The sequence below is a fragment of the Bactrocera oleae genome, chromosome 3 (genome assembly GCF_042242935.1).
Source record: "Bactrocera oleae isolate idBacOlea1 chromosome 3, idBacOlea1, whole genome shotgun sequence".
In the NCBI taxonomy this organism is placed as follows: domain Eukaryota; kingdom Metazoa; phylum Arthropoda; class Insecta; order Diptera; family Tephritidae; genus Bactrocera; species Bactrocera oleae.
Window position 1 is genome coordinate 1,900,083 of NC_091537.1, and position 17,408 is coordinate 1,917,490.

At 34.9% G+C, this 17,408-nt stretch overlaps 1 protein-coding gene across 3 annotated transcripts; it reads right to left on the reverse strand.

Annotated features, from left to right (window-relative positions):
- Window positions 1-491: 491 nt before the first annotated feature.
- Window positions 492-17,348, reverse strand: Mad (Mothers against dpp). Of its 3 annotated transcripts, none has more exons than XM_036369391.2 (4): window positions 17,165-17,348; window positions 2,159-2,481; window positions 1,375-2,071; window positions 492-1,315 (listed from the first exon to the last, which is right to left on the reverse strand). In XM_036369391.2, exons 2-4 carry the CDS (start codon window positions 2,444-2,446, stop codon window positions 909-911), a joined length of 1,392 nt encoding a protein of 463 aa, XP_036225284.1. In that variant the 5' UTR covers window positions 2,447-2,481; window positions 17,165-17,348; the 3' UTR covers window positions 492-908. The 3 variants fall into 3 exon arrangements, with proteins under 3 accessions (XP_036225284.1, XP_036225285.1, XP_014100748.1); XM_036369392.2 differs by lacking the exon at window positions 17,165-17,348 and adding an exon at window positions 6,591-6,759; XM_014245273.3 differs by lacking the exon at window positions 17,165-17,348 and adding an exon at window positions 6,279-6,581.
- Between the last annotated feature and the right edge of the window lie 60 nt (window positions 17,349-17,408).

The following is a 17,408-nucleotide window of genomic DNA, read 5'->3' on the forward strand; positions in this document are numbered from 1 at the left end:
AATACATTGTATATGTGAAGGCATTTATTTCTTTGTAGCAAATTTTAATGAACTTTAATGCATTTCGTAGCTTTTTTGCTACTTGATCGGTTCAGTGCTTATTTTTAAAACTATATAGTAATACAATTTAAAATGTTTACACTTATTGGCCAAGATCTCTTATTTACATATGTATTATATAAGCTGTTCAATAATTTGCATTTGGATAAGGCATGTTTCAAAAGCACTTAAGTATGTATGTAGCACATTTTGTAGTTGTGTTGTGTATGAATATATACGCGTAAGCATGCACATAAGCGTTGAGATAATTTGAAGTTTAACTAATTTACTATTACTAAATTAAATCCTACATATGTACTCATATTATATTTTCTACTGGTTCCACAATTAATTTACTATTACATCTTATATAAATTTACTTACATTTCATGGAAACTATCAATTGCTTCTGAAATCATAAATGTAAATTTAAATAAAACGACAAATACGAATGAAAATTAAAATAATAAAACTTTATTATTACACAAAAAATTATATATCCTGCTTGTCGCAATTTGCAAACAAAATATTTTTGGAAAATTATCTAAATTAGTTGTTCTTGTAATATTATAAAAAAATAGTATAAATGTACTTTTGGGTATATATATACGATACTTAAAAATCAAAGTAATAAAACATTAATATCTAAACTATGTTGATGCCAATTATTTCGTTATATTTATCTTAAGTTCTCCTTTATACCGTAATAGTGAAACGGCAATATAAGCCGTTTAAATAAAATGTGTAAACAAGTAGTACAAACGAAATGATAAAATCAGCGCAGATCAATCATAAGCAAATTAAAAAAAAAAAAAAAAACTAAGTAGTGATAATAGAAAACTAAGAAACGACAACATATCCATTTGCTCTTATGATACGGAACTGATGGCGTTGTGTGGCGAGCCCATTTGTGTCAATACTTTATCAAGCCATTGCAATGGTCCATGCAGATGTATCTCTATCCAACAAGGAGTGGATGTTACATCTTGTCTGTGATATTCGGCTCCCCATCCTTTTACGAAACTCATTCGGATTGTGCACATCTTTGTCAATTCATAAACTGCTTCAAAACCGTTGTTAACGGATTGCGATAAAAGTTGAGCAAACTCCTGATTGTTGAAAATTTTCAAAGAACAGCCAGGTGGTATCTTGCACACGGTACTCGGATGGAAGCCATGGTGGTAATTGCAGTTTCGAGATTGCACAAATATTGCCGAGTCGGATAGACATTCGGCATATACTTCTCCAGCAACGTAATAGAGGTGAACGCCTTTTCCTATTATGCAATAAAAGAGATTAGTAAAAATCATTTATGTATTTTTTCATGACACATACCTATGTGACGGCGTGTATTTTCTATGGTACTGTTACGATTTACATTACTTAACTGTCCTAGACAGCAGCGATCTGAATTATTCGATGGATTTGTGAAACCGTCGACGATGACTGAATTATTATTGCAGTGGAATACTTCACCCACACGACAATTGAGCTCATAATAAGCAATTGAAGCCCAAAATGCTGGCTCTGAGTAGCTCACCTGGGCCACGTCGCCCATCTGTGTATCGATCAGTTGTGTGCCATCATTAGGATTGTTCGAATTGCCGTCCTCCGAGGGGCTGTATGCCGGCGGTGGTGTACCTGCCAAACTACCGTATGGTGAGTTAGGATTGGAGTTTACCGTACTAGGGCTACCGGCTGATGTTAGAGGCGGACTGTTAGGGCTCATATTGTTAAAGCCATTATTAGAGTAATTCATATTGGGTGGAATTGGAGGTTCAGACATTGACTGATTTAAATGTAGCATTGAGAAACCGGGGGCAAACTCTGAATGGCGTGGCACCAACACCGGCGGCAGTACAGGACTTTCAACTCGTTTATAGTGATAAGGATTGATGCAAACTTCCTTTTGCTTGGCGCTAAATGGGTACTGGCAAATCTCAAGTGGTTTTAGTTCGTGGTGTGATTGCAAATCTGGCCACCGCCAAACGCGACAATAAATAACATGTGGAAGTCCTTTCCGATGAGATACCTATAGAAGGAAATTATTTATTTTATATATATTCGCGTCAAAGAGTCAAAAACGTAATACAGCGTAGAAATAAAAGCTCAAACACACCTGTAAGCGTCCATCTAAAGAACGTGGGATTGTAACACATTTCGAAGGCTGGCCAGGGCAGGATAAAGCGCGTTCGAGCTCCTCAATAGCACCCTTACGTTTCTTCAACTTTTTCACCAAACTGTCCACCGCCTTTTCGGCCCATTTCTCTTCTTCGTCGCCTTGTTTCCAGCCCAACAGTTTCTTAACTGCCGGCGATGTGAATGAGAAGAGTGTGCCAAGTCTGGACATGGCGCTGCTTGAAGTGGACTCGACATCTTCTGTATCCATGCCGTTAGTCGGATTCATCGGATAGCCGGGATAACTGTTTACGGGATGGTAATCTGGAAATGTATATAAATTAAAAAAAAAAATAGAAATTTGTAAACAAAACGAATAATTAAAAACAAAAAAACTCCCTAAGCACTTTATCATTGGCAACTAACTGATGGGATTGTTAACAAATGTGTTGGAACGGGATTACAAAATGTTCAGTTACGAGTAATATGTAGGTGGAGCTAATACTTGTGAGTGTTCGGCTAAGCCAATTAGAAACATATAAGTAATACTGAGCGGCTGCCCAAAAGCATAGTAACCGATAGCCAAATGCTTATAACGAACAATTAAGCAAATGCCGTAACAAAAGTAGGTTCACTGATTGGCACAAGTACATACTTATATACACCCGCTACTTAGAGCGCTATAATCAATGGCTATCTTGGCGTACGGCCAAACGGTTGCCGAACACACATCCGTTGCACTTTTATTTGTTTGTGTGTTGAATACGATCGGTGGGCGGCTCTAGCGCACACAACTTTGTGCCGTTGCGCACACGTTCCAAAGCAGACAGTTAAATAAAAAATGGAGTTTAAAGCGATACAAGCTGCATAAGGCTTACAGCTACATACATACAAGTATAACTAAAACTTGCTGTACACTTGGCACCTGATTATTTTTGCGTATTTATTTATGCAGCAAATTATTTGTTTAGGACAAATTAGTTAATAATTCTTTAACGGCAATTAACTTAAGGCTACAGCGACGCTTTGAATATTAATCAAATATTTATTATGTAGTATTATGCATACATATGTATTTATGTGATTGGGTGTATATATAAATGTAATATTGTAAATATGTTTAGTGTTAACAGTATTGTATAGAAAAGTGTTGAAATTTTCAGTTTAAAAAATTCGATGGCTATTTGGTAAGCTACTAGACACTACTTAGCAACGATACATGCAAAATAAAAATCTCTGCGGCTATAAACATAATACATATAATATATAAAAATAGGTATTGCAGACAATGAAGCTGGTCTGGATTCCAAATTAGGTGCCATAATCATGAAATGAACTGCCTGAGGTATAGTGGAATATTATGATACCTGTTTAAGTAGTTTTAAGCAACATTAAATATAGCGAATGTTGGACATACACTCTTATGCTTTCAGTATTTTTCTTGGTTGGCGCACCAGTAAAATATCGCCAACACACAACACACAAACTACTCCTATAAGAATTTCGTATGCAAAGTGCAATGAAATCAGATCTAGCTGGTTGTATTGTTGTTAATAGATGACAGTAAATACAGCAACAATTCACTTATCAACGTAACAATTCATTTTAATTATGACATTTCAATGTCAACTGGTTGCAGCGGTGAAATTGCCGCCTGCAGTGATGCAGATGAAAAATTCAATTGACTGTGGTAACTGTAAAAAACGACCATAGCTTTGCAGCAAATATTAGCGTATAACTACTATTTTGATGAATAAACATATATAGGTATGTATGTATGTATGTATGTATGTTATTCGTATGTATATTAGTATGTGGTTTAACTAATATTCGTTTTGATTTTTTTCGCTTGCGCGCCAAATGAGTAGATTTCCTCGTGTAATATGCAAAACCAATTAATTGAAATAATTGACAAGCACACAACCAACTTGTGGACAATTGTCAAGCTTGTCAATAAAACGATCGGATGTACGTACTTACATATGCTTACCCACAATTACATACAGTAAATTGCATTTCCAAATATAGAACTCACAAAACGTGGCAAGTGTTATGCAAACAAGGACGGTGCTACAATGTTGACAAAACGCAAGCAAATTCGCCAAAAATGTAGACCTGCAACGGTACATTCTAAAATGTGCGCACAATTTAGTTTATCCCGATTTGTTTAGAATCTGTGACATTCAGTGACATGACTTGGAGTGCCACAACTTAGTGACCACGCTTGTTCATGCTGCTGCCTCTAGGCAAAAATCCATTTTCAAAACCAATTAAGCGCGGCGTATAAATCAAGAAATTAATTTAATCGCCACTGAGCCAAAGCGGGGATGTGGATGGCAAATTCGCCAGCAAATTGGTTGGCGTTGAATTTGCTGTTGGCAAATGCAATTCGGTAAAGCATTGACTTGCGGCAAGATATCGTGGATCCATGGCAGTATATTTATGTCAACTTGCTTGTATGACTGTGCGCATTAATATATACTTATGTATGTATGAAGGCATGTTTGAGTTGCATACGCATACGCATTGCACGATCAGTAGCAAGTATTTATACAGTAGCTTGGTGAGACACAGCAGTCGCAATTTTGATTAACACGCGCTACGGCTACTGGACTGCAATTTACAATCTGGTTAGAATTACTCATTTCACGACGAATTAATTGTAAATTTCTAAGTAGCTATAATTTATATTTATTACAGCTATGCAATTGATACTATGGCGAACACAAGGTGGCCGCCTGCTGTTTCCCATCAGCTACTGGCCTACACCAATGCTTCCACACAAACACGCGCTAACACGTTTCGGAACACTCAAAATCCGTTGCAAATGTAGGTAATGCAAACGAACAACTGATGTTCCTTCAAATAAGAATAAAGCAAAGCTGAGGGGGAGAAAACATACGGTTAAATCTATATGGGTATCCTTCAAACTGCAGACTGAGAATTAGATATTAAATAAGATAGTTGCAATTAGAATTAAAGCAGAGGCTGAAGTCAATTTGATGACATTTTAAGCTTTCTCCAACTTTATAGCGACGACACGCCTCTCAACTTTTGTTACTTATTGCTTTTAATTTCATACGTGCAAACGACATTTAATGTAAAAATATATTTTTCCGTTTTTATATTATTCATATTTCTTGGATATACTTTGCATAAAAATACTTTTCTTTAGCTTGAGTCTTTCAAAATAGTACTATATATGTCTGTACATTAAATCCTTGATGAAAATTTGTGCGCGTTATTTGTCTATATATTTATGAACCTACATACATATGTAAAGTGCAGATGGATATGCGTGAAAAAAGAAGGAAACCACAAGCTGGGCATAGCGTCACAAGCTAATATAAATAAATTTTTACATATGGTATGCATGCATAGATATCAGTAAATCACGACTGATATACGAGTGCTTCCAATCTCACGCAAACACACCTTGTATTGATTTTTAACAAATATGTAAACATACATACATATGTATGTAGATTTGTACATGATGCAGGGACTGCGATGCACGTGCGCTATTTATAATTCACGCACGCATGCGCATTATTAATCAATCATAAATGCGGCAATAAGTGTAAATCAAAGTGTATAAAACTTAAGGTACTTCCGCTCAACGGCCAATACAAATAACACTGGCAAAACAAATGCATAAACCGCAAACAACCGAAGACTTGAGGAGGAACGGAACGTGCACTCCAAACATTACCAATATTACACGAAATATTTGTCTATACTACAAACCCTGAAAGAAGCTTGAAGCCAAGTGTCACAAGTCAACGCTATATACACGTCCTAATCTGACTAGTGTGAATACTGATATTTACAAACGTGTGCACAATTATTATAAGTGTTCTATTAAATCAAAGGTTTCATTGCTTAGATCTAACAACGTAAGGTAATTATATATTTCTAAGGGCGCTAGTGATTCTAAATCTATAGGCAATCATTAGTACTAGAGACAAACTCAGCACTAAGTAAGTACAGTTTTACTATTGACATTTCGCTCAGGTTTATACTTATGTAAATTACAGTCATGCTGGCACGAGCGCACAAACGGAAACCCGAAGGAAATCGAAAGATATTAACAATAAATATGGCAAATGTAAATGACGTACACATGATTGTAACCGCGACCAGTTGTTGGTGTGCGAATCAAAATGCTTCAAATTAGACAAAAAGTGATAACGAGTTATAAACTGATGGTGCACTTATAGAAGGATCAGCGTGTTAGCTTAGCTAACTTTTATTATATTTGTATTGTTTTTTTGTTTTTGCACTTCACGAAAAAGTCACAGCAATAACGCGCGGTACACTTTTAAGCAATCGTAGCTGCTTGTAAGGCAGATAAATTGCGCACAGTAACGAAAGCGTAAAGAAAATGTCAACAATACGCCGACGAATGATCGCGACGAAGCGAACGAACGCACCACTATTTCCTCGACTAACGCCAACTGACAGATTGACTTGAGTTAGCGACTTTTGGTTTGCTTTCCTGTTAGCTTGTCTGCCTGCCAAGCTGAGTGACGTCTTGTCACTTGAATTACAAATCAACAAATGCTGCACAATATGCTGCAACAGCGTCGATTAGGCGCGCACTGCCACCACTCGACAGCACTGATTGCTCGCATGGCGCTATTATAACGCTCAGCTGTATATTCGCTATTTTATGGCACCGTTTTTCTTTCTTTCAATAGATAATTTTACCGTGCGTCTACTCAGCTCTTTAAACGGGAGCACCAAATGCACTATACGACAGAACAAACAATAACACCAACAACTAATATAATACATACATATGCATGTAGATATTAGCCCCAAGAAAAATAACAGCAATTACAGCAAATGCAGCTACAAAACTTAGCCAGAGTGTAGCGCAATACCATAAGTAACAATACCAGCGCTAAAGAGCGGTGGTAACAGCAGAATAAAAAAAAATAGAAAAAAAAAAAAACAAAACATACACACAGAAAAACAAACAAGCACAACAACCGCAATAACACGAATAATAAAGGCAGGCAACAATATCAACAACAGCCATGAAAATAGGTGTGTGTATATGTTTGTATTAAAAGACCCCATCATAAGTAAACAAATAGCTGCACTGATAGGAAAGCCTAAACAGTGTGAGATCGCTCAATCGATTGGCGACGCAGAGTGCAAGGCAGGTAAGTCGCAACGGTAAAGAGTGCCTCGCGGAAATGTGACCAATTAAGAGAGCCAAAGAGTTGTGGAAAACATGAAAAAGGAGTAGCGCTTACGAAAAACAAACAAGCGAATCGCTTGAGTAAATGAAAGCGAATTGACAATAAATATAAACAGGGTGCGCCATGTTGTTGTTGTTGGAGCGGCAGCAAACATTGCCCAAATATTTTGGAGGAATGCTGGCTAGTCGGATGAAAACCCGGATTTGTTTCGTTTACGTCGACTGGAGTGCCGTTGCGCCATCTTTTATAACGGTATTTGAAATTTTATTTAATTGCTTCACTTACATCGATCAAGTGACATAACTGCCACAGCAAACAGAAGCCATAATCTGGCGCAGACTGTCAGTGTTGCGACCTAAAATCCATCGATATCGAAAGCATTTTCTTTTCGCTTTCTTTTTCTAAAATTATGCAATGTTTAAATGCTAATATAAAAGTTGGTGCACCCTGTATATGTACGTTCATAACTTAATACAAATGTTGTTGTATATATAAATACAAATCTGTTAATTCGTGGAATAGCAATTTACCACCCATGAATAAGGCAAATTGTTCTCAGTACCTTTGAAATACGTTTAAGTAATGTAATTTACGTAAACCAATTAAATACCACAACAGTATTATAATATTTTATGACGTATTATTAAACAAATTGTTTAATAAAATACAGTTGTAGGAGTGGAGTAGCGGAAGTTGTAGAGAAAAACACTGGAGGCACCTACTGGATGCAGTATTTAGTACTGACCTAAACATGACAATATATTAAAGGGTTCCACGGCTTCAAAAAAAAATTGTTTGTTTACTGTCTTATTTAATTCTATAAAATCTCTAGAACATTGTCCTAAATTCTCAAGTTGATTCCGGCAATAGTTTTGCAGATACAGTTTTGAAAAGTTGCGCGCTCGAGGTCAGCTATATAATCACTTAAAACTTTAAACGTATTTTTCTCGAAACTGCGTTCTTAAAGTCGGTTGTCGCGAACTACTGAACCGATCTTAATGCAATTTTAGACAGTTAAATTTACAGTGTCTTGAACGAAGGATTTTTTTTTGTTCAATTACAACTATTTAAAAACAAAAATCGACGAGAAAATTTTCACCAAAATTTGCATTTTTTTTGTTTCTCCTTCGTCCTAATATCTAGTTAACGGTCTTAATTCAAACGTATTCGTTTCTTTTTACATTTGATGATTCTGTCAGAAGTTCTGCTGTCAACGCGGAAGCACCTTTTTCCGAGGAACTGCCGGAAATGACGTCGTAATGACCGAGTTTTGAATATTTTGATTTGAAAATTTCACAAAATCTTTATCAAATATGTATCTTCGGTATAATAAAAAGTTTGAATAAAATATTATTTATATGAAAAAAAAATTATTGAAAAAAAAACGCTTTTGCTCGACGAAATCCATGTAACCCCTTAAGAGCACATACATACATACATACATACTTTATATTCATTATGGTTGATTTTGGAGTACTGTATGATCCGTGTGGAGTAGATGTTGCAAGCATGAGTGCTCGCAGGCAAGCGAGGATTGTACTTTGTACCTTTGTGAAGTAGAACGCTGCAGATAAATTTACGCAAACCGAAAATAAATGTCAACAGTATCGAATTACCAAGCAGGCGATAAATGCAGCGCGGGCTGCAACCTCAAGCTCGTCAAAGATTTAGGACTCGATGCTTTTGCATGCATGTATGTATGTATGTATTTATGTATGTATAGACAAATGCAAGTACAGTCGCATTACAAAGCGCACAAGTTGATGTTAATGTTGCACTTAAAAATTATCATGGGGCTTAGTATATGTAGATGCAGTATTCGCGAAATTAGAACAGTTGTATGTATGTATGTATATATGTGGGTGACACGCTAAGTGGCGCGTTGCTCAATAGTGGGTGTTGTGGGCAAAGCTTTCCGAAGTAAATACATATACTGCAAAACTGCTCGCAAACTTAACTAGCGCTTGAATGACTACAACAATTGGATGGAAATCGAGAGATTAATGTTCTGTGGTATTTATTGACAGGCGTAGGCGTTAGTTAGTGTTTTTGGTCGACACATCTTATTTCCGTAAATGAATATTGGCCTGATTTATAAAAGAAAAAAGCAACTAAACACTAACGTAGATATTTATGGCCACCGCTTTGTTATGACCAGTGCGAAAGCAGAAAAACAAAATGCCAAAACGCGCCACAAATCAACGCTTCAGCAAAGTCATAAAATTTCGCGAAAAATAACGTTTTTTATATAGACATCTGAGTGTGAGTTGTTTTGAAAAAATGGAGGTTTCCTACTTTGAAAACCTGCATGATTGGTTTAATTTTAACTCGTGTTAACTGGTGTTATTTGTTGTGAGAAAGGGTCCTACAGTGCTGGTGGTTTTGTGGTTCGAATTTTTTTGAATTTTTTCAATTTTTAATTTTTCTTCAGTTCGTAAGCGCTGCTATTTTGCATATTATTTTAATTTGCATGTCAACAACAACAGCTACAATCGTCAATGTGGCACGTACGAGTCATCAGCGCCAACAGCTTAACGCCAATACGGCATCAACAACAACAACAATAAACACACATACAAAAAATACAAAAAAATATACAAAAAAAAACAATAACACAAATGAATATGTTAACAGAAATAGCCAACAACAGACATGGTAAAATTGCATTTGTAATTGGAAGTTGGAGTTAGGCGCCGCCTGTTGAAAACCAACAACAACAGCAACAAAGCATGTATGTAAATGTTTATACTGGTCTTGCAGTGGAGCAATTGGCAACGCAATTAATTGTTTTTATTTAAGTTATAAAAAGTTCCAAAATATATTACGCTGCATGGAACAATGTGTTCCTAAGCGCATTTTAGCTTTGAAAAATCTACATACATTAAGTATGGCTATATACATATACATGTATATATATATAAATGCATAAGCCATGTTTTTAGGTTTGTATTCCACGTCGAGTTTGTGCCACTATAGGCCCACTGTACAGCCTGGCGTGTGCCCAACATTAACTGAACCAATAGCACATGCAGCACGTACAATCAACTGACTCTATACGAATGCGATATAACTAATATGAGGACAAGTGTTCTTCGCATGTATACAACCACTAAATGTGTTACGATCACACCGAAACCCCAAAAGACATTGGTTAAAAAATTAGAGAAGTATGTACAGACACACATACATTTGTATTGCAGCAAATGTAAAATATATTGTATAAAAGCCAAGCACAGTCAAAATAAAATTAAAAAAAAATAAATAAATAAAAACAAAGCAAGCACATTCCGATTTTTAATAATGCTTTTCCTTTAATTTCTATAATTTTTTGCTGCCATAAATGCCATTGCCCATATCAGCAACATATGAATATAGTAAATTTAGATTGTAATCGATTCGAATGATCTTAGCGCCCCTATTCGCTTCACTTTGCACCACGGATGGAAACGCGCACATAATAATAATTAATGTTGTTTAGCATATTTTTATACGTTGCATGCATGGGGCCAAACAAGCATCTAAAAGCGCTTGGCGTGCACATACATATATACATATGTGTACATATGTTTGTAAGTAAGTGTAAGAGCCACGACGGAACAGCCAAGAGGCCTGTTGTAAAGGGACAAGAAAGCAAATTTACAAAGTATGGAGCGTATAAATCATGTATTAGCAAAAATGCAATGTGTTGCAAGTTGTAAGTTGAGTTGGTTGGTTTTTCAAATTGTGGCACGAATGCGATTGCAATTGTTATTTTGCTATTTGCGTGCTCGTGAGTAGTATCAGAAACTGATGGGGTGTGAGGCGTAAATTGCTGTAATTTAATGAAGTTAAGCCAAGTAGATGCAGGTTTACTAACCGAAGGTATTCATATGGACGCTAGATGGGTCAAACAATTGAATGTTGAAACAACTATGTATATTCGTATAAAAAGAAAAACACCTCAGCTCATTTTTAAGGGGTTACATGGGTTTCACGGCTTCAAATAACAAAACAAAAAATTATTGTCTTATTTAATTTTATAACAACTCTAGAATATTGTCCTAAATTCTCAAGTTGATACCAGTAATAGTTTTGGAGATACAGCTTTGAAAAGTTGCGCTCTGGGTCAGCTTTATAATCACTTAAAACTTTAAACGTATTTTTCTCGAAACTGTATTCTCAAAGTCAAAGGTTGTCAAAAGTTCTCACGAACTACTCAACCGATCTTAATGAAATGTTACACAGGTCCTTGAGCTATAATTTGCAAGGTCTTGAACAAAGGATTTTTTTTGTTGAATTACAACTATTAAAAAAAAAAACGTCGAGATATTTTCAACAAAATTTGCATTTTTTTGTAAAACCGTCTGCCAAATATACAATTTTCACTTTTTTTGTTTCTTCTTAGTCCTAATATTATATCTAGTTGGTCTTAGTTCAAACACATATTTTTTTCTTTTTATTTTTGCTGAACTGTCAGAAGTTCTGCTGTCAACGCAGAAGCACCTTTTTTCGAGGGACTGACGGAAATGACCGAGTTTTGAATATTTTCCTTAGAATATTTCTTAAAATCTTTGTAATATATTTATCTTCGGAATAATAAAAAGTTTAAATAAAATATTTCATTTTTCATATGAAAAAAAAAATTATTGAAAATAAGGCGTTTTTTGCTCGACGAAAGCCAAATAACCCCTTAAAAGCATTTAATAATGAATATACGTTTTCGAAGAAAAGAAGTTTTCCATATAAGAAATTGAGTTTAATTGATCAGTTTGTATGCCTGCTATATGCTATAGTCCTCCGATATAGGCGGTTACGCCAAATAAGCAACTTCTTGGGGTGAAAAGAACGTGTGCAAATTTTCAGAACGATAACTCAAAAACTAAGGGACAGTAATGCAGTGAGTTCTCCGCTTAACACTAACCATTGTTCGGAATCAATATAACAGAATTATTTTTTTCCATCAATGACTTCTCTTTTATAAAAATCTTATATTTAAGTCTACTGAACTTTATTTATGTACGCATCGCATACATTAATATGTAAGTACAAACGTCTACTGACATATAACTAGTTTTCATATTCCGTATTCAACACCTTCAAATGGCTAGACCACTGCCACCCAAGGCGATGATCCGAGTATTTGGCTTGCATTGCAACTTATCTGGTATTCGAAGCGAGTACCTTCGCGCAATAAAGTTATAATTATTGCATTTAAAATCTAATAAATCTTCACGCACACAAAGTGTGACTCCTGCCAGTGGCCAACGAAGGAAGAACCAGCCAAAACCAGCAGGTTTTCCATCTACCTATCTGTCTGTGTGGTTTTTGCGCTTGCGCTTAAGCAGTAAACATTTTCCAGTTAGCTGGACGATCAAGATTTCCGTGACTACTGTCTCACATTGTAGCAAACGTGTGGAAGGCACAAGCACCGCAATACACATACATACATACATACATAGGTGGATGAGTAAGATCGTGTCCAGTTTTATCACACATGTGTATGTGCATATGTATGTAGTTCCATATCTAGCTGTGTTTTTGACGCGTTCTACGGTGTTTGCATTTGTCACTGGCTACTCACAACAAACACTCAACAGCTTGTTCTCTGTGTGTTGCTCCGCATTTGAAGAATCTCGCAATATCTTGCCTTAGCCAACGTTTGTCTTAATGTCACCATGCAATGTTATCATTGTGAATTTCAAACATACATACGAGTGCATTCGTATTTATGTGCGATAAACAAACTGTATAAATTGCGCACAGTCACAGTCCTCAAATTGGTATAAATCATCTCCTGTGACGACTATGCTCACCAATACGCTAAGGAGAGCACCCTGCAGGGAAATGAGTATTAGTTAGACAAGCTTCTAGCAGCTTTCCGAAATTCGAGTTGGATAAACTCCGGGCTAGTATTAGGTGTGGTAAGAACTTTGGAACCAATATTTCGTACTATGTCGGATCGATGGACAAACTCAAACCCTGCAACTGTAGAACCGCAACAGTTTCATACTAATAAAATTTCCTAACGGGCATATAAATATGTACAACACAACATACGAGTATGTATGTACGTGTATGGACTGTAAGCGCTATTTTCGCGACGATTATTTTGTAATTAGCCATGCTCATCGGATTAAATGGAAGCCGATGTAGCCCTCACATATCACGGCTCTGACACGGTCGATTGTACGCTTTATTGTTAACTTGTACGCAGTGTTGTTTTCAATTATGTCTGCCAATGTCGCTTTCCAACAACCATCTAACCTGCAAGAGCTGTGTTTAGGTAAAGATTCTCGGAAAATTTGCCATTTTATGTAGCGCTCCTGATGCCGCCATACACTGCTGTGTTGCAAACGGAAGGCGCCTAGCCATTTACCGTATTCAGTGCACTGCGACAAGATGTACGATGAACGACTGCATTGTGACGCGTTCACGAGGTGCATTCCCATCATATTTATGGCTATTGCAACCATTAAATCGAAGACACTTTGTTTGGGTATTGAGCTGCTGTGCACTGTACAGCTACTACATGTTTGTACATTAATACGTGTTTGATTACGTAGAAAATAAGCCTTTTTTGTCATTGCTGATCGGAATTAAGAAACTCTTATGGGTACTGGTGGATAACGAAGTCCTTTCTACATATGTATATAAATTGGCGTACAATATCTCAAATTGTTCTTGCTATACGCGTAGGGTGATTGCTCTACACAATCATTTGAATATCTAAATGTATATATGCAACTATCAAACACGTGACAATTCACAAATAGATAATTATTTTCTGATAAAATCCAGATCTCTTTATAGTTGTTAAAAATGCTGTAAAAAATCTCAATTAGCTTAGCTATTATGAAAAGTATTATTAATGTGGTTAAACCGGGTAATTTGTGCGTCACTTTTTGCTAATGACCAGCACTGAACTCCACACAAGATTTTGTGAAAAGGTTGACCTATAAACTAAAATGTAGGGCAAGTACATTCGCTGTTGTATCGGCACAGCATCCACATGTCGTTGGCCTCATGCAACTTTAATAATATGTCATTTATGTAAAGGTCAATTGGCGTGTTCATGCTAGAAATCAATACATACATATGTATGTAAGTGTGGTAAGAATCTAACCACATCATTTAGCATCAAAATAAGTTAAAAGAGGATCATAAGTGAATATTTTTAAGTTTTGATTAGAATTTTTGTTCGTATAATTTATAAAATACTCAGCGAATGGATCAATTTATTCAAGAACACGACGCCCATTGACTTCTATGGTTTAGTCAAGAATGACTCTAATTCATTTTTAATTCAATATGTACATACATATGTACATATATACATGCATATTCATATTCATATGATATAGTTGTCTTATTCATATTATCTACATTTCGAAGAAAGCTTTTCTAGAAAATATTTTTACTTTATAATTTCAAAATTTTTAAATTCATTAGTTCTAGACTAGTGCAGAAAGAAATATGTACATTAATATATAAACAGCTTAAAAGGATTCAAAGCTGCTGTTTTCACTTCATCTACCAATTACTTCGTTGTAGCAGCTGTAAAAATCACAGTTTTAACCCTTATGTTAGTAACCGGGTACCTGGGTACCCAACGCGGTGAATAGCTTAAAAAATATTCAATATTTCATTTTAAGCTCTAAAATCGTCGTTTTTTGACTTAAAAGAAAGCTATATGTGAGTTAATTTTTTTACGTTACGTTATTTTTTTTTCTTTAAATTGTCACTGACTTAATATTTGAAAAAAACATTTTTTTTTCTAAAAAATATTAAATTTTTTTAAATAAAATAAACAAAATAATAACAATACTCAGATCGGTTGCTAAAAGACGTCGGTAAAGTTGGTTGCTAACATAAGGGTTAAATCGCTTAGTGGAGTATTTTTTTGCAATTTCTGAGAAAATTTACCATAGTATTTATTTTTTATACCATCAGAAAGATATATATATATATTTCAACGAAAATAAAGACTGCTGACTTTTCAAAAAAACCTTATTGTTTGAGTATTTTTGCTTGAAAATTATGGTTTTTCTTTTAATATTCGCTCAAAATATATATGGAGAGAAAATAAAGTGTGTTGGAAATATAAGAACGTAAGTAATTTATAAGAAGAAAATTCTTTGTACAAAATAAAAATAAAAAACCCAAAACTGCGTTTTTTGAATTTTTCACATAAATTTTAAGGTTATGTGAAGTTTTGCCGAAAGTCTAGATAAAAAGTTTTTGACACTTAAAAATTCAAATGGCACCCTTCCTCCTCCCGAACTCAGATCGTCTGTTAATTAAATTTCCATTAATGTTTGTTGTTTTATCTTTCGTTTCCATCCGGCTATGATTATTTTTGTTTTCAAAAATTAACTACCCTGGTTATTTTAATATATTCTGTTTAAGAAATTAATTTTGATAGATTTATATTGTTTCGACAACGTTCAAAAACTGGACAGAGAAATTTCAATTTCATACCATCGAGGTAAATTCCGAAAAGAAACAAGCTCTTCAAAAGATGTTCTCACGCTATTAATTAATAGTCTGAGCCAAGAAAAATATTTCTTGGTAAAAACGCCGTTTAAATAAGTGATCAGCGCCTATACGGTTAATAGTAAAGATCTAGAAGCAGTATATAGGATACCACGTCAGATTCTAAAGACACAAAAGATCACAAATCGTTGTGCAAACTTCAATTTCTATATCTACATCTATGCATATACATATGGTATGTAAATGTATATGGTTTGTTTGTATTAAGTAACATTCAACATAACTAAAGCAACTAAATAATTATGATTTATTATTTAACAAACTACGTAGAAACCTTCATTTTATTAATTTCAGATTTAATTAAATTTTATAGGAATTGGAAGAAATCGCGGCTAAATAGTGTATATATGTATGTATGTTTATAGAACGTAGGGTGTTTTGATTACATGACTCACTCACCCTCTGAAATTGATAGGTGTGCATGAGCGTCAATTAATGCGAATTTCCACTGAAATAGGCATTATTCATTAGCAAACAATGAATTTAATTGATAAACATTTGGATGCCGGTTTTTGAGTGACGAAAAATAGTAATCCACATGCTTTTAAGTGTTTTTAAATTTACAGTGGTCTCAAGTAGGTATAACGTAAACTTCAAAAGACTATGAAATAATTTTCAATATTTATGAATTCAACATAAATTCCATAATTTATTAATGAGAGAAAATCCGTTTAAATTGTTTAATAACAAATTAAAGTAAATATTATTATTTCTTAGTTATTTATATATCAAACTTGAATTGTAAACAATTATATTCAACTTCTTGCTATTTTCAGAGATCAAGCAGTTCCAGGTGCCGCTCTTTTATCCACTTTGTAGTTTTCTGTTATAAAGGAAATCATGCATTCACGTTTGTACATGTGCCTAATTTCTATAGTTTAGACAACAAATCTCGCGTATACACAGCTAACCACACACACGTGTCAAATATGCACAAGTGCAAATGTATATGTAAACAAGTATCTGGAAATCTGTTCAACCTTCTGTGGGGCAACATCTTCACAACGCTAAGCAATACAAATTTGTTTTGCTATTACACAAGCACCCGGAGCAGTATAAATATATGTATATAGATGACATTTTAATAATATAATACATAGGCATAAGAATCATAATTTCTTGGGGAAGCTCCCGATACCAATAAATTAATAAGCTTCAGGAAGTAGGCAAATGGCAACAATTACTCCCTATTTTTATGCACAATTTTCTTTATTGTTTTGATGAATGTGCGTGCAGTAAAAATTTCATATCAAAATTATACTCACTTGTTTAATAGATCGCTGTTGCTTTCGTTATTTAATAGCTTTTAATAAGAAATCGCACTGCAATTTCAATAATTTCACAAATTTCTATTGTTTATCAGGAAATGCAACGACAAATGACACGAATGCGACACGACAAACGAAAATGACGGACGACGGTCAACGAACACGACCCCAAAGAACACCACTAAACAGATATCATATATGTAGGTAAAGTATGTATGTACTTCACTACACGTCAGTCACT